At 42.3% G+C, this 21229-nt stretch overlaps 1 protein-coding gene across 1 annotated transcript; it reads left to right on the forward strand.

The window, feature by feature from the left end:
- Window positions 1–16429: 16429 nt before the first annotated feature.
- Window positions 16430–21068, forward strand: LOC147722509 (uncharacterized). The gene is made up of 2 exons (XM_086967318.1): window positions 16430–17569; window positions 20724–21068. Exons 1-2 carry the CDS (start codon window positions 16430–16432, stop codon window positions 21066–21068), a joined length of 1485 nt encoding a protein of 494 aa, XP_086823444.1.
- Window positions 21069–21229: the final 161 nt, after the last annotated feature.

Raw genomic sequence — 21229 nt, forward strand, 5'->3', positions numbered from 1 at the left:
CAGCCAGCTGTATGGGAGACCAGAGGAGCAGGTGAGTGATGTGTGCACTACCTTGGACTGTGCACCTGTTGTGTGTGTGACACTACAGCCATTGTGTATGTATTGTTAAGAGATGCTATGTTGTTTGGAGTGAGTGCCGGTGTGTGCAGTGTGGTCTGAAGAGGGTTTTTGGTGTAGTGGGGTGTGTGACAGCATGTCACGTGCTGCAGTGCACCCTGATGTAGCATATATTGCTCAGTGTGTGCCATGCTCAAAGATTGGTTTGCACCCCTTATGGCATCTGTAGCCTTTCAATGACATGTAGTGCATTTCTGTTTGCTCACAGGCCACATACACATGGACAATGATGCAAGTGTGGTCAGCATCCTATGCCCTGTTGTCATCGAGAATTTGGTGCAAATGTGTGTCTTTGGGACATGGACCAGGTGTACTGATGTTGTCTCACTTTATATTCGTGACAGGTATCTGCCTATGAGAAGGGTGACATCTGGCTGGACATCGCCAGGGCTGTCAGGAGTGAGGGGGGCCTCACAGGAGGCTCAGTAACATCAGGAAGAGGTGGCAGGACATCTGGTGCTGGACCCGCTGCATCGCCAGGGTACAGCTCTAGCTGGAAGCTCCAAGCCGGCATGGCGGCACCCACCACCTCACCCCACACATGCTCCGGGTCCTGGAAGTGGTGTTCCCAGACCTCCATAGGCAGTTGCAGGAGGGACAGCAGCAAGAAGGGGGTAGGTACATGTCTGTTTGTTGTCATGTGTGTCACATGCTACCTGCAGTGCTCCGAGGCATGGTAACACTCCCACAGTTGGAGTGGTGTGGTCAGACAGGCACTTTATGCATTGGTATAAGAATGGCCAAGTTTCAGCAGATGCTTGTTTACATGCCTTGCCCTACTCAAGATGTGACCAGCGCTTTGTCTATTGAATTTTTTTCACAGGTACTCCTAAGGTGCAATGTCTTAGTATTCCTTTGCACATCATCATGTTGGAGGGAGGTCTGTGACACCTGTTGGTACCTTACATGTAGCACCACATGTGCACTGTGTCTGACCTTATTCAAATTTTGCCCTGATCAGGAGTCTCAACATGTGTTTTCTGCACGAGTCAGCCTCAGTGGCCTTTGTCCATGGAGAACTTTATAATTGTCATGTGTTAGCTACAGGTGCACACTGTACATGCAAACTAATTTTGGCTTGTGCATACTCACACTGTGCAGTGTGGGTGTGCATAGACTCAAAATATGTTGGATGTTGGATGTTGTTTGTAAATCATATTGATGGTCAGCCACACAATGTGACTTTGGGTGTAGACAGCTGTGATGCCAGTGTGAGGTGATTGTATACTTGGTTCAGATCCCAGGATGGCATCACATGGCAGTTCAGGAAGGACTTTTCCCATGGGGCACTGCAGATAGGTAGATAACTTGGGAGCTTCTGCCACCTCTTTCTTTGGAGCGCACAGCACATAGGAGATGGTGCAGCGAAGAGCAGAGGGATTTCCTGAGAGTAGCGATTGGAATTAGTGGCTCATGGTGCCTTGTTTACACCTTGCATTCTATAGCTTGAGTCATGTTTTGAAGTTTGTTTACTTCTAAGTTTTTTGTCCAGCATCCGACGTGGGAAAACATTGTGAGCCAGAATAACACTGTTAGTGGTGGCATTCATGGCACCAGTTATGTAACTCAAAACACCTGAAGGACTTATAGATCCATAAGCATGGTTCCCAGATGTACTACACATTTTGTTGTCACTATTGATAAAGGTTGGTGGTTTTGATGGTGATGGCATTACGTGTCAATTGCTTTCAGTATTTGGCCACACTATGTTTTGCATATTCACGCTTGGTGGTAGACTTCACCACAGGAGCTAGCAACTAGGGAGTGATTGTACAGACCGTATGTCATATATCTTTGGTTTGTGGAAACCTGTGTTAAAGCATGGCGTGAAGTTTGGTCACTATAAACACAACAAACAGGTGGTGGCAGTGTATATGATTGTTTTGGATTAATAAGGATGATTTGATATGGTCATAGGTCAATTGAAGTTGTATAGATGATGTACATACCACACATTTTGACATATCACATTGAGGTGGTAACTGGACAGTTGAGGTAAATTATCTCTGAAAGCAAGATGGTACATTACTGTGACAGAGGACCTCTCTGATTTCTGTCTCTCACATGTGCAGGTGTGTTAGTTAGATGATGACACGCTGAGGAAACCCTGCAAATAATGTGGGGTCAAAACATTGACAAACCCTCCCATTTGTTGGCATGACGAATAACGGAAAGGGACTGTTGATTTGCTTGAACTATCCTGACATTTTTGTACTGTTGTATACAACAATTAGGAATTGTATATTGTCTTTTTGTATTTATGTTGTAAATATGATCACTATGTTAGGGAAAACAGCCTTAACAGCGCGGTTGGAACACTCATGTCTTTACCAGGCTAACTTTTACTACAAATGTGCCTTTACAACGAAAATGTATTTCACAGATAAGTGTAATTACCTACTGGCGGTCGCCAGTAGGTAGTTATAGTTAGGATTTTTTTCAATGTTAAATCTCAAAATTCTATTTGGAATAACTTTGGCGCCGGTTGACGAATCTGCCTGAAAATGTCCTCAAAATGGCCTCTTTGAGCTCCGGTCTTTCTCTGAAAGTTTGGGGGGGATTCGTCAAGCGGGGGCCGAGATAAAAGGGGGGTCCCAAAACGCGTTTTCCCCATGTTAATTTCCATAGGGCGGTCGACCTCACTTTTAGCCCGAACGGCTGAATGGATTTCCACCAAACTTGGCAAAATTGTAGGGACTGGTTGCCCGATGTGCCTTTGCTATGTCTCAAGATATGTGCTCCAGTGGATTTTGAGTAATTTAGGTTAAAAAAAAAATATATATCTGTAAGCGCGCCCCGGTACGCGCACCGGGGAGCGCACCGGGCGCGCCACACGACTTGCGCACGGAAAGCTGATTGGGTCACGGGTGTCTGTAAACATTCTAAACAGTCCGGAGCGGCCGCCATCTTGTGTCTCGGTAGGATCGAGACATGAGAGGTGGCCAAAACAAAGGGGTAAATGACCATAAGGGGGCAGAGTAGACCCTCCCTGAACCCCTAGGTTTGATGTGGGGGCTTTAAAATGGCCAAACAAAAAGTAATTTTTTTTTTTCGATTTTTTTGCGGGGGGGGGGGCGCCCGGTACGCGCACCGGGAAGCGGACCGGGGAGCGTACTATGGGGAAAAAAGACTGATAGACTTTTCAAATATTGTATTTTTATTATTTGTTGTTTTTTTGCTTTTTATTTTTCTATTTTTTTCTTTAGGTACCAACATGTAGGTACCAATGCAGAGTCTAAAATGTAATATACACTGTCTCCTTTGTAGATATCTTGCATGTTGTATAGTATATTTTAAGTCTCACTTTATATTATATCTATTTTGGTACTATTTCATAATTTACATATAAAAAAGAATAATGTCTCAAACAATTTTTAATTTTTAAATTTAAATTTATTGTTGTGATTTTTCAAAATCTAAAAGAATTTGCAACATTAATTAATCAGGTATGTCCTCCTTTTCATTCCATGATTCAATTTCTTCAACACATTTAAATAAGTCTTGGTCTACAGGGTGATCCAAAAAGTATATTTCATCTTTGTCTTCCTTAGGATTGTTTTCCATATTAATTTCAAATGAAATATTATTTTCATTTTGTTGTGCTTCCATTTTCTTGCTGTAAATTGCATAAAAAATAAATATATCAGTAGAGATAGGGCACTGTTGGGTTTAAGTTCAGACAGGCAGTTTGGATTTTTTAACAGTGAAGCTATCTTTGGGTAGTGTATGGTATCAGGCTGGAATTTGAAATATAAAAAAGTGTATGTGATAAAGCCTAAGTAAATTTATAATAATACACGGGAATCCTAACTCAATCTATAACTATAACAGAGAAGCCTATCTCAATCTATATCTATTACAGTGAAATAGTATATAACTAACAGAATATTTTTTCTCAAATTAACTTAAAGTGCACAACATACTTCACTTTCCAAAATAACAACTTACCTTTGAGAAAGCAGTTGAAGTTGTCAGTGTAATTTCTTTTCAAATGTACTTCAGGAAGTAGTAGTCAAAATGGCTGTGTTTCCTTCTCTTTTTTTTATATATATTCATGTACATAACCAATCAAATGTCAGGAAATAATCTTAGAAAATGAAAGTAACTTTTTAATTGGTTGTAAATTCTAACACTTCATATGTGTTTTGGTCATGTAATTTACCTCAGGATATTTAGACAGGCCTGTAGCCTAAATGTCTCAATGGAATTCCACCAAATTTGGGTAAATGGTAGGGACTGCTATGTAGTAGGGCCTATTCTATATTTGATGAAAGTGTCTCCAGTGGTTTTTCTGTAAATTACTTTCCCACCTTTTTTTTATGGAGCGCTTACCGGTGCACGCCCCGGTACGCGCACCGGCAGCGTTACGGGAGTCCTCCATTTTGTGTTTCGGTACAATCGAGACACAAGATGGAGGACAAACAACGTTGGGAATGGGTAGAAGGGGGCACTGTAGTCACTTCCTGACCCTCTAGGTTTTCTGAGGGGGGCTTAGGACAATCATATAGGCAAAAAAAAAAAAAAATTGAAACATTTTGCGGGGGGGGGTGCTCGGTACGCGCACCGGCAAGCGTAACGGGGAGCGTACTTTGGTGAAAAATAGTGAAAAAAGTTAGAAAAAGATAGACGTTTTGAATGATCCGAGGTAGGGTAGCTCTGAAAAGAGCTTTTGGGTTCTGTGGTTGATTTAGGTACCTACAAGTAGGTTCCAATGCACAGTCTTAAATTCAGGAGGAATATTCTATTCCCCTCATCTGAGAAGTGCACACCATCTTCTCTGTACATGTCTTGCATGTTGTAACGCAAGTTATTATTGTATATTGAACCCATTCCACAGTCTCTCATGTAAGCAGAAACAGATTTATTCACATGTTTCGTGCTTTCTCAAATTGTGGACAAAATTGGTTGGACCAGTTCCATTTCTGTCTTTGGCATATATTGGAATATACCAAGGCAGTTTGTGGAAAAAGTGTCATCAATTGATCAAAGGTGTCCTTTAAAAGCATTTCCAGACCAACCCCAGTCATAGTGCCCAAATCATTTCCACCACAGTGCACTATTAAGAGGTCAGGGTTTGGCAGATGCAAAAAGGTTTTCACCAATGGTATCAATTGATGACATCTCAATCCTCTCTGGCCAATCCACTTGATTTCCACATTTGATAAATCAAGGTTGTGATAATTTCTGCTTGCTGCATACCTTTGAGCCCAGTGGATGTAGCTATGTCCAATAATCCATACAGAATACATGATGTGACAAGGTTCTGGTGCAGTCAGATGAAGTGTGGGAATGAAATGGCACTTGGAACAGTAGGAGTTTACAAAAAAATAATTGTGGAGTTTCCCTGCTGTTGAATCACAAGCAATGATTGGTGGATTCAGTTAGTTGAAAACAGAAAGTTAGGGTGCATGGTTGTGTTGTGTGTAAGAAGCAATTTGAATGGTTAAGAAAAAGTCACTAAAAGCAATAATGCCCTGGATAAGCTGGTGTATTGAGAGGTCAAACATCCTTGCTGACTTAATTTGCAACATTGTAGAATAAACTTTTGAACCTGAGAGTTCAGTTAAGAGGGAGTTGCTATGGTAACAGATAGAAAGGTCTGAGAGGGGGAAGGGTGTTGGTTTGAAAATAGTGCGGGAAGACTTTTGATTGGTTGAAATAAGGCATATGTGTGTAAAGTTAGAGATTTTCTATGCCAGTCTTGGTTTCAGTGTATTGAGTGCACACCTTTTGCTCTGCTAAAGAAAAATTGGTGTGTGTGTCTGACACTGTTTTCAATCTCCCAAAGCATTTGTAAAGGTAAGTAATGATTTATTTAATTTAGATAGAGACTTGGCTGCTCTATGGAGAATATTTTGAAGCAGATAGTTAAGTTTCAGTAGTGTAAGTGAATACTTGTACATAGGTCCTGTGTTGTGTTTCTAAAATGTTAGAAATGTTAGTCCCTCTGTGTTTCTCCCTCTAGCTCTCTTTCTCTTTACACCACTCTCTTTGTCCCCATTCCTCATGCTCACTCCTTCATTATTTTTTTCTTTCTTTTTTTTAAAAGTGCGCTGACGGAACACGCCCCGGTACGCGCACCGAGAGCGCACCAAAGTGAAATATAAAAAAAAATGAATACACTTAAAAAAATATATATTATATTAATATACAATATAGGGTTCATTTTTAGAAAAACATACCTTTCTCAGCTAATAATAATAATAATAAAGGGGCTTGTAAAGCGCATGGTGACGCCATCCCGGCGTGTCCCCGCGCTGTGGAGAAAAGTCAGGGCCAGGAGAGGGACTTACAGGGAAAACAGATGGGTTTTCAGATGTTTTCTGAAAGTGGTCTCTGAATCCGCTAGTCTGATGCTCATGGGGAGAGAGTTCCATTCTTTGGCGGCCATTACACGAAAGGAGCGACCACCCATTCTGGCTTTCTTGATACAGGGAATTTTAAGCAGTCCAGTTCCCCCAGAGCGGAGAGTTCTGTTAGGCTCATAGGGGATAGCCAGATCAGTCATGTAAGGGGGAGCTTTTTGTGAGATTATCCTGTAGCACATTAGAAGTGCTTTAAATAGGACTCTTTTTTTTATGGGAAGCCAGTGCAAAGTGGCTAGGCCTGGTTTGGAGGCTGCTCTTTTTGGAAGTCTAAGGACTAGGCGTGCTGCTGTATTTTGGAGTACTTGGAGTCTCCTGATGTTTTTTTGCGTTGTTCCGAGCAGAAGCACATTGCCATAGTCTATCCTCGAGGTCACTAGAGCTTGGGTCATAGTGCGCCTGGCTTCAAGAGGGAGGCTATAGACATTTGCGAAAAAATACCCTTAGAAAGTCACAAAAAATACATAGGTATGAAGCCCTATAAAAAGTTAGGAATTAGCAGTTAAAAAACCTAAGAAATTCACAGAAAAAACCAAAGGTTTCACACCAGTTATAGTTAGGAATTAGCAGTTAAAAAACCTATGAAGTTCACTGAAAAAACCATAGGTTTCACACCAGTTATAGTTAGGAATTAGCATTTAAAAAACCTATTAAATTCACAGAAAAAACCATAGGTTTCACACCAGTTATAGTTAGCTGGAAATTTTACTGACATAAAACCATTGAAATTCCACGTTATAGTTAGTTGGACTCACTATAACTTGCGCGTGTAATGCACTGCTGATGACGTCACATATTACATCACTCATGACATCACTGATGACACCATCCTTATGACAGAGTGACAGACCTCCTTTCACTGTAATTTAACCCTTGAAACATATATTCAAAAATAGAAACTAACATTTTCCAAAAAAGTGGTGATACCCATACCAGTTACAACAACCAATTCAGTAATACCACCATCTATATACACATCCACTCATTCACCAACAGTTCTACATAGTCACTCATACATATATTCACTCATCATATGTAGTGAAGCACCTATACATCCTATTACACACCAACAGTCATCCAAAAGTTACTCACACACATAATCACACATGCAAATAAACTATTGAGCATCCATTAATTTGCATATACAGCTATACACACACTACCACCTTACTTCTAAGGAAACTTACACATACTCACTCTCTTAAACAATTACTTATAGAAACACATACTTATTTAAACAGGAACTCTTATAATCTCACATATACTCATTTATAAACATCAATACTCACATGTACTAGATTAAAACATATGTCGTTACTGATAAAGACACTAGTGAGACAGTCATTCACTCACTAACACACACATATACACACTCATCCACCCATACAGTCCTGCACATATGCTGTATTCAAAACACATACAGTGAGTCAGTCATTGATGCATCTATATGCTAAGTAATACCCCCACCAAACCATACAGACACTCATACTGATACTAACAAAACATCTAATAACCCATATACACACAATGTAGCTACTCACCAACCCATGCAGCCAATTATACACAAAGTGAAACACTGATACATATATTTAAATATTTAAACATTACTCGCTAATATATGTATTTACTAAGATACACTTAATAAGCCAGTTAACCAATCACTTTTTTTTTAAAAAAAACATTCATTGAAATACTTATTTAAACATTTATTCTTCCATCGACCTTTACATATACATATATAAAACATATTTATTTTTCAGAAAGGCACTCATTCACTGGATGGTGTCATCAGTGATGTCATGAGTGATGTTGCTGACCATGTCATGAGTGATGTAATATGTGACGTCATAAGCAGTTATAGTGAGTCAAACTCACTATAACGTGGAATTTGAATGGTTTTATGTCAGTGAAATTTCCAGCTAACTATAACTGGTGTGAAACCTATGGTTTTTTCAGTGAATTGAATAGGTTTTTTAAATGCTAATTCCTAACTATAACTGATGTGAAACCTATGATTTTTTCAGTGAATATTTATATATATGAACTGAAAAAAGGAACATTATAGTTAGGCTCAGATTTCACTTGTACAAACAAGTGAAATTCAGCAGTTAAAGTTACCCGAGCAAACTATAACTTCCGCCCCCACAATGCACTGCTTATGACCTCACATAATACATCACTCATGACATTGTCAGTGACATCACTGACGTCATCATTGATGACATCTCTAATGACAACACTCATGACATCATCTAATGATTCTGAGTGTTTTCTAAAAGTTCATGAGTGTTAAACATATATATTAAAGTACCACAGTAGTTAAAGAAGTTAAAGTGGTATAGTTTGTTTACTACTGACTGATTCCATTTCTAAACATTGATTATGTGAGTGTCTGTGTAACTGTGTGCATCCATGTGTGTGTGTATGGTTGTATGTATGAGTGAGTGTATGACTGGCTGTTGGGGTGAATAAGTGGGTCTGTGAGTAGCTGTATTGGTGAGTGAATGGTTATGTGAGAGACTATAGGTGTGTGAGTAGCTGTATGGATGATGGAGTGAGTATGCCAGAAGCTGTATGAGTACATGAGTGGCTGTATGGGTGAGTGAGTGACTGTGAATGACTGTGTGGGTGAGTGAGTGGGTGTGGTAAGTGGTTGGTGTATGAGTGAGTGGGTATGTGTGAGACATTATAAGTGAGTATGTGTGTGAGTGGCTATATGGGTGTGTGAGTGCCAGAGTGGTATAAGGGTGTGTGAGAGGATGTATTGGTGAGTATGTGCTTATCTCAGTGACTGTTTAGGTGAGTGGGTACATGTTAATATATATGTGTAAGTGAGTGGGTATGTGAGTATCTGGCTGCATGGGTGAGTGAATGGGTGTGTGAGTAGCTGCATAGGTGACTCAGTGTCTGAGTGGTTGTTTGGGTGTAAGAGTAGGTGTGTGAGTGTCTGTATGACTGGGTGTGTGAGTGACTGTTTTAGTGAGTGAGTGAGTGAGTGGCTCTGTCAGTAGCTGTATAGAAGACTACATGGAGGTATGAGTTGCTGTATGGGTGGGTGTGTGGTTGTGGAGTGGCTTTATGAGTGAATGGGTGTGTGAGTGGCTCTATTAATGAGTTAGTGGGTGCGTGAGTAGGTATATCAGTCTGTGAGTGGGTGTGTAGGTGAGTGGGTGTGTGAGTGGTTCTGTTGATGATATCATCAATGAGGTCTTTGAGATGTCATCGGAGATGTCACTGACCATGTCATGAGTGATGTAATATGTGAGGTCAGAATCAGTGCATTGCGGAGGCGTAAGTTATAGTTAGCTGAGGTAACTATAAGTGCTGAATTTCTGGTTTGTACGAGTGAAATCTGAGCCTAACTATAATGTCCCTGTAACCTTTGGTTTTTCAGTGAATTTCTAAAGGTTCTTAGTTCTGTTTCCTAACTAAAATGTCCCTGTAACCTTTTCTTCAGTGAATTAAAAAAAATTAATTGTTATTTCCAAAGTATAACAAAACCTGTAACCTTTGGATTATTTTACTGGATTTATAAGTTTTAAATGTTTTTAATTTTCTAACTCTAACCTGTAATCTTTGAGAGTAGGTGTGTGAGTGACTGTATTGGTTGGTGAGTGGGTTTGTGAGTGGCTGTATGGTTCTGTGAGTGGGCATGTGAGTGGCTGTCTGGGTGGTTGAGTGGGTTTGTGAGTGGTTTGGTGGACGTGAGAGGGACTATGGGTCTGGGAGTGAATGTGTGAGTGACAGGGTCAGTGAGTAGATGTGAGAGTTGCAGAATGGGTGTATGAGTTGGTGTCTGAGTGTCTGTTTGGTTGTATCAATAGCTGTGTGAGTGACTGCATCAGAGTGGAACCTCACCTTTAACCAACAAGAGTCCACAGCTTTGCACAAAAAGTCTACCCAACTGGAGTACTTTTTACTGATTAATTAGTAAGTGCTACCTTATAGGTAAATATCTACTGCCTATTCTACACTACAGCTGTGTAATGGACCATAAGGAGACTTCTCTAGTGACCCTGTGTGCGTTTTGGCATTGTGATTGTTTCTCATGCGTTTACATCCAGAAATATGTGATAAAATGAATCCTTCTATAGAGAAGACAGCAAGACTACAAAGAGGTAAATCTCCACCAAACAATGGTACTTCCCCTTAACTACATGAAGCAAGTGCTTGTTTGATTGGTGGAGATTTTCTGATTTTCTAGGGCGTCCAGTATGCAGCATAATTTTCTTCGGCATTAAGATACAGATGTGCCCATAGGGCTTTTCGTTTTATTTTTATTATTATTCGCGAATTAGTCGCAAAAAGGTTCAATGCATATATTCTGCTACCGTGGATATTCGCCAAATCGGCGGGATTTTTTGAAAGTCTAAAAAACATATATACAGATATTGTAATTACCGTTTATGATCAGTAGTTTAATATTATAACATATGCAGTGAGATTTTCCTAATTAATATTATGGTTGAACACTGTTTTATTCTGTTTCCTGTAATTGCGAATACGTCGGCATTCCCGAATACGCCCGCGTTCACAAATATCATATGACTATGGAATTAAGGGATTTCACTGGACAACACACTTTTCGTTATTCTAGAAGGTAAGTCCCCACACAGTTTTCTCTTTTTACACTTCCAGTGGAGAGACTGGAAGCATCTTTAGTACTCTCTTCTATTTTCCAATACTGGAAGTGTTTTTTGAGGTATTTTTGTTTTGATTTCAAAAATAAAATGGCATCTGATGGCAGTGAGCAGTAAGAGCCAGACTCTTAAGAGGACAATTCTTCTAATGAGGAACCCTCAACAAAGCGGCAGTCAATCACCTAGGATTTCTTTACTATCCCCTCTGGGGAGAAAAAAACAGCGGCCAAGCACATTAAATGCTCATTGTGCGAAAAGGTTCTTTTCAGGGGAATATCTAAAAAGTACTCCTGTGGGACAACAAGTGTGTTGACCCACCTGAATACACACCACTGCATAGATCTGAAAAGAGCGCGGAGGGAGCACAGTGCAGGACATCCATCGACTTCTACTGCAACTCCAATTGCATTGCAAAAGTCAGTTCCCACTGAAGTGGAGCAGCGTCAACCAGAGAAGTCCCCAGAACTAAGAAGAAGAATAGGGACAATTTGGAGTGCAAAAAAGTCCTCACAGCGGGGAAAGAATCAGTTGCTGCAGTTCCGGTAGCAGCAAAGAACCACACCAGTTTTTTTTCTTTTTTATTATTGGGATCATAACACTTATTACCCTATTTTTGAGTTTCTTCAGATAATATTTTCCAGTTGCCATTGTATTTCTGAAACAACCCCAAACAAAAAAAAATAAAAAACAAAAAAAATATAAGTTCTGTTAAAAAAACAAACAACAAAAAGGTTCTTGTTAGAACCACCCTACATAGTTTAAAGAAAGATACTTTGTATGCATGTGTTATGAATAAGAAAGAGTGTGTGAGTGCCCATATGGGTAACTGAGTGGGTGTGTTAGTGGCTGTATGAGTGAGTGACTGGGTGACTGCGTGGCTCTATGGGTGAGTGGGTGGATGAGTGAGGGGCTGTATCAGTGATTGAGTGGGTGTGTCAGCAGCTGTATGAGAGAATGGGTATATGGTTTGGTGACTGAGGCATGAAGAACTGTAGGATTGTGATACTGGGTATGTGAGTGGCTGTATGGGTGACTGACTGCTGTATTACTGGCTGTATGAATGATTGACTGGGTGAATGAGTAGCTGTATGAGTGAGACACTGGGTGTGAGTGGCTCTATGAATGATTGAGTGTCTGTGTGGTTGTATAAGTGGTTGAGTGGCTCTGTGACTGACTGTATGAATGAGTGAGTGACTGTGAGTGGTTGTATGTGTGAATGGCTATATGAGTAATTCAGTGGGTGTGTAAGTGCCTATATGACTGAGTGGATGTGTATTTGATTAGCTGTATCAGTCAATGAATGATTCAGTCAGTGACTCTTTGGGTGAGGAAGTAACAGTGTGAGCGACTAAATGGGTAAGTGAGCGTGTGTATAAGAAGCTGCATGGGTGAGTGAATCTGTTAGTGTATGCATCAGTGTGTCTCCTGGTGTCTCAGTGTCTGCATCAGTGTGTGTCTGGGTGTTATAGTGTATAGAACCTTGAGTACCTGTACATAATATTGCTATTAATTTTATTATTTTCCTTTTTCATATCATTTTTCAAAATGTTGTTATTATTACTTGCCTGCTCTAAACCACTATTAATAGCATAATATATTGCCTTTTTGTACATATACAATCTATAATACTTTAACAGACTTTCTGTAACTTATATTGTACAACTACTCATCAAGCTACAACTTACAACGAAAAACAGCATATTATTAATGAGGCTCCCTTTTTCAGTTTTTACTGATTTTTACAGATAAATACAGACAGAAAACATACATTTTCTTGTCTGTATTCATTTTTAAATGTTGATAAAAATGGAAATTGGGTTGCTTTTTGAGTAATTCTGAATACTGTCTGCCATGACTGCCATTGCGTTGTAACAATGTGGTCTTTGTAACAACCGTGTTGTGAAGTACCATGTAGAAAAGGCATGCGTTGTAACGTGCTATATTCCTTTGAAATCATGAATCTGATTGAAGAATAAGCTGGATCCATGAGCAGTACAAGATTAGCGGTTTCTAGGTTAATCTCTGAGTGCCAAGTGGAATGCCCAAGACCCTCTTTTCCATCCCCGAAGGACTACATCCTTTTAAAAGTTATATGTTTGTTGGTTTTCTCAATCTTTTCCACTGCCTGTTTCCACACTAGGCATAGTCAAATATTTACTACCAGTAAGGACAAGAGAAAATCCAAGTCCAGGGTGTGAATGTGAAGGGAACACACCCAAAATTGTTGGAGAGAAAAAGGTTTTGAAGTGCAACTGCACTACAGCATTACATGTACACATGCATAAATGTACATTTATGCAAAAGTGGACACTATGTACATTTGCACAAGCAAAAATGCTTTTGTATGGGCATAAACAGAAAACTGAATTCAAGAAGTGTTCTTGGGAGCATGGGGCTTTCATATCTTCCAAGGCTTTTTTTAGCAGGTTCTGCTCCAGGATTTATACCAGTTGGATATAATGTGAAATATTAAATCTGTAACTTTTCATAGGAAACTTCAATCAAAATCTAATTTGCAGCATGTATGGAACGTGTGCTAAAAAGGTGTTTACATAAATATTTTATTTCCTATTGACAGACTTCTGATACTGTCGATCCTTGCCTTCTGGACCACATCTTTCCTAGGCAGTGGCGCTCAGAAGACTAACTAGGATTCCGAAACTTAAATTCTATGTGCCTTGCTGCGGAGGACATTAACACTAACAGACCTACCCTTTACGGGAGGTATTACTATTGTATCTATACATTTATGTATGGATAGTTTCTATACGCATTGTACATTAGAAGCACAGTCACAAATGAAATGCAAATAAAATAACGATAGCTACAGTAGATACTTCTGAACATCACAGTGCATCATAAGTATACATAAACAATATTTCAGTTGATCAAAAAAGGCCCCAAATCAATGACAATTGAACTTAGAAATAAAATTGCTTGCCCAAGAGCAAAAACTGAATATTGTTTCAAAAGCGGATGCAAATCTAAATTACGATAGTGTAAAACAATGGGCAGTGTTTACTGAATACATAACATTCTTAAACCATGGATATTTGCCATTTTTTGTAAGAATCAATGTTACTATCCCCCTTCATACCGATTGAAGCTCTTCAGCAGATCTACAGAGCTTAATGTATCTCAAACGTCATTTATGGAAGCAAGATTTGGGGTTATACTGGGCAGGACTCATTGTAAATTGTTGAAAATACCTTCTTGAGACAGGAACTCTCTTTACCGCAGAGCATTCCTTCGTATGTAGTGCACGAAGAATTGGGGAAGGCTTTTATCTCAGACAAGCTGGCTTTCCGCCCCCTAGCTTTGTGGATGACTATTTGGCTCAAGAAAGAAAATGCCCTTAGCAAGGACATTCTAAGAGAATGTATTTCCCTTGATTACGTTAACCGTATTTGTTAGATAAAGTATGTTAGAGAATGTCTATGCAGTTTGGGAAGGGTAGACCTATTTGACAATTCGCAAGTAATCTGTAGGAGGATCTAACTTAGCTGAAAGAGCTTTTTTTTAAAAGGTGTATTTGGGAAAGAGAGGAAGTAGAGTTGAGAAAGCCCAGCATGTGCAGGTACATTGTATTGAAAACTGTGCCAACTACGGCACCATAATTTTTATGGATTAAAAGTAATCATGATCTCTTTTTACTGACTAGATTTTGGCTTGATCTTATTCATGACCTTTTGGCCCAACCACACAGCACTCAGAGGTCAGTGTCTTGTGTCCTGTGGCTGTGACGGACAGTCTCCACAGGATATGATGCACTTTTTACTGTTTTGTAGTTTTTATGAGGTTCCCAGAAAGTCTTTTATGACTCCTATTCTTAAAAAATCATGTTTTAGTAGGATCAGACCTGTTTTTATTTTCTTGCAACTTCTTTCAAGTGATTCAGTACTGTACATGCTTAATTTCCTAAGGGCCGCTATCAGGCTTAGGTCCAGTTGTGCTTAACCTTGATAGTGGGGCCTACTTTTTTATTCTGTATCTATGGGCCCATAACTGTCTTATCATACTGTCTTTTGTATATTTGTTGTAGTTTTTATTGACCTTTGTATGACTTTTATGGTTTTAACTGGAAAATCGAATAAAGTATTATGACAATGATTATCCCCCTTCAATGCAAACATTTTTAAGGCAAGTAGCAGACACAAGGTAATCTTTTGTTAGGGACAAACTGCCACATGTATCAACATTAGGATTTGCGATTCCTAAATAGCGATTTTGAAGGAATCTCTATTTCTCTATTCGGGAATCGCAAATCCTTATGCATTTAGGAATCACAAAATAAAGGTTTCCTAATGCGATTCACAAATTGCGAATCACTATTAGGTAATGTTACTCCATTAGTTCATATGGGTCTATAGGCCCATAGGAATGAAAGCCAATGCATTCGTAAATTGCAATTACCAGTTTGGTAATCGCAAATTGCGAATGCAATTCCAAGGGTACCCGGGGGCCTAAGGCCTCTCTGATGCACCCCTCCAAAAAAGTGAGTGTGCACATGTGGCGCACACACATGCCCTAAGGGGATAAATAGTCAAGACTGTTTTATATTTTATATTACTGTCTGTGACGGGGCATGGGGGCCGGAACCTCAGACTACTGCCGAATGGTGGACAGCCACACCTCTTTTACCCTGCCCCTTGTCCCCACAGAATACCTCAGCATCGTGGAGCGAAGAGGACGACTCAGGTTGGATTCCGATTAGTAATTCGGAAGGTCCCTTTAAAACTTCTGAGCCAGGCAACGAGTCTCCACCCCCTGTGGGCGTAGTGGAGTCAAAAGCCGGAAAGGCAGAATCCTCAACGGACGGCGTTTCCCAAGGAGCGGAGGCCCACGTGGAAGACGACGGGAGATTCCAGGACTCGGAGCAGAAGGAGAACGACACGCCAGGAGGCCAACGGTTTCACGCTTCGCCCCGCCACGTTCCCACGGGAGGAGCGTGGCTCCAAGAGGTACGGGGCCGGGTAGCGGGTTGGGTCGGGCGGAAGAAACAGTAGTGAGTGTTTCTGTAGAAAAGCCCTCTATCCTCTACCTCTGCACGAGCACTTCCTTTCCCCACCTGTTAGGGGTAGACTAAGTAGTGCACGAACTCACGACGGTTACTCCCTCACTCCCGGTCCCTTGAGAACGTATCACACCATTATTTGGTCCTGACCCTTGTTTCCTTTCCTTTGCCGGTACCGGAGCGGAACCAAACAACGACTCCCGGTGTGGACCTCGACCACCTGACGTCCCGAAGCCAAAAAGTCAACGCCGGAGGATTACTTTTCTTCGTCCCAATTCTAAAGACTGTGTTTCATGAAAAAGACTTACGTCCCAATAAAGCCTTGGTTAAAACCGTTACTGAAGGCGCCTGTGTTCCTTTTTTCCTCAGCCCCACCGGTAGAACCAACAACCCCGAGTTCAAACCCCAACGTCCCATCAACCTCGGGACAACTGGTGTCAGAAGTGGGATCACCATCCGTCTGTAAAGAAAAGATGGAGGCCCTAATTGACCATATCATTAAAGGACAGGAGAAATTGGAAAAAGCGATGGAAAACCAAATGACGTCCGCACAGGCAGACCGGGACATGTTCACTTCCACGATAACAGCTCAACTGGAAAGTCTAAAGAGTATAACTCCTGCGCCACAAGTCGTCCAAGGGGAGGTTAGAGTACATACCCCCCATCCCCCAGGGGTGGCTCTCCAGAAATATCTTTCAGGTGAAGATCCGGACGCCTTCCTGATTAATTTTGAACGGGCGGCACGTGCACTGAGTTGGCCAGAAGAGAAATGGCCGTTTTTTCTAGCACCTCTTCTCACCGGCGAAGCCCAGTCTGCCTATCAAGCTGCTAATCCCCTCGGTACAACCCCTTACGCCACCATCAAAATGGTGATCCTGGACCATTTAGGTTTGGATCAGGAGGCGTATCGGGTGCGATTCAGGAAAGAAAGAGGCATTCTCGGGGAGAACCCAAAGACTCTTTTTTTTAGGCTAAAGATGTCAGCCGACAAATGGTTGCGCCCGGACCTCTGTAGTAAAGAGGACATTCTAAAGAAAATCTATTTGGAGCAGTTCATGGAAGCCTTGCCTTACGCTACACAGCGTTGGTTGCGCCAACATGTGGGACTTACTGTAGAACACGCAATCGAAATGGCTTCCCAATATGCTAGAGCTCAACCAAAAACCCTCACGTGGGAGCCGGAAAAAACTCAGAAAGTGCTTCCGCCATCCAAACTGGAAAAAAAACCTAAGGGCGGAGTTGAACTGCCCCGACTGCTACGCCCCACAAGTATGGTCCTTCCACCAAACAAAGGTCCTCAGTGCTTCGAATGCGGAGAGTGGGGCCATATCGCAAGAATGTGTCCCAAACGTAAGCCACCAGAGGAACCGATGGAAGTCGGCTATCTCCCGAGGACAGTGATGTACTCCGCCGAAATGGGCAGCACCTTCTACGTGAGTATGAGGATGAATGGTTACTCTGTAAAGGCATTGCTAGATTCAGGGTGCAGGCAGTCAGTGATTCAAACCCGATTTGTTAAACCAGAACAGATGAATCCAAAGGGGCCCGTTTATATAAGGTGTGTCCACGGAGATGTAAAACCATACCCCGTAGCATCTATTACGATAGCCCTTCCAAATAGGGAACCTTGTAAAGTCTGGGTAGGGGTGGGGGTGGTGGACTCACTTCCTGAAGACATGATCTTAGGAACAGACAACCCTGAGTTCTTGTCCCTTTTTAAAGAGACCCTTTCCCAAACAAAACAGAATGGTTGCCTTCCTGCATACCTGTCCCCCGAACCCTGGGTTATTGATAGAAACTTCCGACAGAACCTTAGTCAATGCCTGGGAAGCTGCCCATACTGCGGGTGATCTAGCCCCTTCCTCTTATCCGCGTTTTGTGATAAAAAACGACCTACTGTATAGACAAAACAGAGCGGAAGGAGAACTACAACTGCTGGTACCCCAGTCCTTTAGAGAACAGGTTCTTTTCTTTGCGCATGCACATTTGACAGCCGGTCACGCAGGAAAAGAAAAAACTACTGACAGCATAACCAGACATTTCTTTTGGCCCGGGATATATAAAGACGTGCAGGAATATTGTGCAAAATGTGAAGTGTGTCAACGACAAAATACACGTCAACCACCCATGGCTCCCCTACAAAAGATGCCCATTATTGGAGTACCATTCGAAAGGGTCGGCATGGACATCATAGGCCCCTTGCCAAAGTCGAGCCGAGGGTACCTGTATGCCCTAGTCATAGTTGACTACGCCACCAGGTTTGTGGAAGCTTTCCCGCTGCGAACCACCACCACAGCAGCCATCGCTGAAAAATTTGTAGACTTGTTTTCAAGAGTGGGGTTTCCTAAGGAAGTACTGACTGATCAGGGAACTCCCTTTACTTCCAAGTTAATGAAAGAGGTCTGTGCTTCCCTTGACATAAAACATCTAAAGACCTCGGTGTACCATCCACAGACCGACGGTCTGGTGGAACGGTATAATCAGACCCTTAAATCAACCCTGAAGAAAATGTTGTCGGCCGAAGGACCCTCCTGGGACAGGCTCTTACCAATAGCCCTTCATGTTATTAGGGCACAGAAACAAAGCAGCCTGGGATGCTCCTCCTTTGAACTCCTATATGGAAGGATGCCACGTTCCTTGTTGGAAATAACTAAGGACATGTGGGAGAGTGAGGAAGTAGAAGAACAAAAATCAATGTTAGAGTACACAATCAACTTAAGATCCAGGCTGGGAAAGCTACAAGAGCTAGCCTATACTAATCTGGAAGCCCAGCAGAACAGATAAAAACAAACATATGATAAAGGAAAGAAGTTGAGAACACTAAAAAAAGGAAGCTGGGCCCTTGTACTCTTACCTTCTAGCATGAGCAAACAAAAACATGAATGGCAAGGACCCTATCAGATAGTTGATACCATTGGACTTACTACCTATAGGTTACAGATGTCCCCATCCAAGACACAAACCTATCACATTAACATGCTCAAGGAATGGCTAGGACCAGTGCCACGGGAAGGACATTTGGTCGCACAAACGGGTGTGGCCCAGACGTCAACCCTGGACCAGTTAGTGGTAAACACAGAGCTGACCAATCAAGAAAAGGAGGAGTTAACAGAGACACTGAAACCCTTTTCTGACGTCTTTTCCAACTTGCCCGGAAGAACTAATCTTGCTGAACATCGCATAGAGACCTTACCGGGTAAAGTTGTAAAGCAAAGACCGTATAGGATCCCAGCTGCCCGAAAAGATGCGGTCCGCAAAGAAGTCCAAGATATGCTACGACTCGGTGTCATACGGCCATCCCAGAGCCATTGGTCTTCACCCATAGTGATGATCCCCAAACCGGATGGGTCCAAACGGTTTTGTATGGACTTCCTTGCTCTAAATGCGGTGTCGCATTTCGATACCTACCCCATCCCAAGGGTTGATGACCTGATAGAAAAGATAGGCGATGCCCGTTACATAACCACTATCAACCTCACAAAGGGGTATTGGCAAGTGCCCCTTCGGGAAGAAGATCGGAAGAAAACGGCCTTTGTAACAGACGATGGAGCTTACGAATTTACAGTGTTGCCCTTTGGGTTGCATGGGGCCCCAGCAACCTTTCAACGTTTAATGAACCTGGTGCTACAGCCCTACACCGCTTTCAGCTCGGCCTATTTGGATGATATAGTCATTTACCGCCGAGATTGGAAAGAACATCTTGTGCATCTGACAACCATCCTTTCTGCTTTGAAGAAAGCGGGACTGCACATTAATGCAAAAAAATCAAGAGCTGCCTTTTATACTGTAAACTACCTGGGGTATGTCTTGGGGGAAGGTTCCATAGCTCCCCAAAGTGAGAAAGTAAGAGCAATAGCGGCCGTACCTTTTCCTTCTAACAAAAGAGACCTACGAGCTTTTCTGGGACTGGTGGGGTACTACCGCAGGTTTATACCTCATTTTGCGGAGATAGCAGCCCCTTTGACCGATCTCCTTCGCAAAGACACCAGGCCTAGCGTGTTTAAGCAGCCCTCACCTGAGTCAGTAAAAGCCTTTCAGTTCTTAAAAACCACCATGACTACGGCACCCGTATTGACCTCTCCTGATCATGCTAAACCCTATATTCTAGCTACAGATGCCTCCAATGTGGGTATTGGTGCAGTTCTGTCCCAAGTCAGTAAAGATGGTATTGAGCATCCTGTGTTGTATGTAAGTAGGAAGCTGTTTCCAAGAAAATGCAGGTATTCCACTATCGAAAGGGAGGCCCTGGCTATAAAGTGGGCTGTAGAGAAGCTTAGATATTATCTCGAGGGAAAACCATTCATCCTTCATACAGACCACGCGCCCCTGAGATGGATACATCAAAACAGTAGCCATAATCCCAGAGTCTTGAGGTGGTTCCTGTCTCTTCAACCGTATGCCTTTACCATTCAACACCGTAAGGGAAAAGACAATGGTAACGCGGACTTCCTTTCAAGGGTGTTTCCTCTCCCCGAACGGGAGAAGCCAGGGGGGGAGGAATGTGACGGGGCACGGGGGCCGGAACCTCAGACTACTGACGAATGGTGGACAGCCACATCTCTTTTACCCTGCCCCTTGTCCCCACAGAATACCTCAGCATCGTGGAGCGAAGATGACGACTCAGGTTGGATTCCGATTAGTAATTCGGAAGGTCCCTTTAAAACTTCTGAGCCAGGCAACGAGTCTCCACCCCCTGTGGGCGTAGCGGAGTCAAAAGCCGGAAAGGCAGAATCCTTAACGGACGGCGTTTCCCAAGGAGCGGAGGCCCACGTGGAAGACGACGGGAGATTCCAGGACTCGGAGCAGAAGGAGAACGACACGCCAGGAGGCCAACGGTTTCACGCTTCGCCCCGCCACGTTCCCACGGGAGGAGCGTGGCTCCAAGAGGTACGGGGCCGGGTAGCGGGTTGGGTCGGGCGGAAGAAACAGTAGTGAGTGTTTCTGTAGAAAAGCCCTCTATCCTCTACCTCTGCACGAGCACTTCCTTTCCCCACCTGTTAGGGGTAGACTAAGTAGTGCACGAACTCACGACGGTTACTCCCTCACTCCCAGTCCCTTGAGAACGTATCACAACATTATTTGGTCCTGACCCT

This window comes from Lissotriton vulgaris, chromosome 4_1 (assembly GCF_964263255.1).
Source record: "Lissotriton vulgaris chromosome 4_1, aLisVul1.2, whole genome shotgun sequence".
Lineage (NCBI taxonomy): Eukaryota > Metazoa > Chordata > Amphibia > Caudata > Salamandridae > Lissotriton > Lissotriton vulgaris.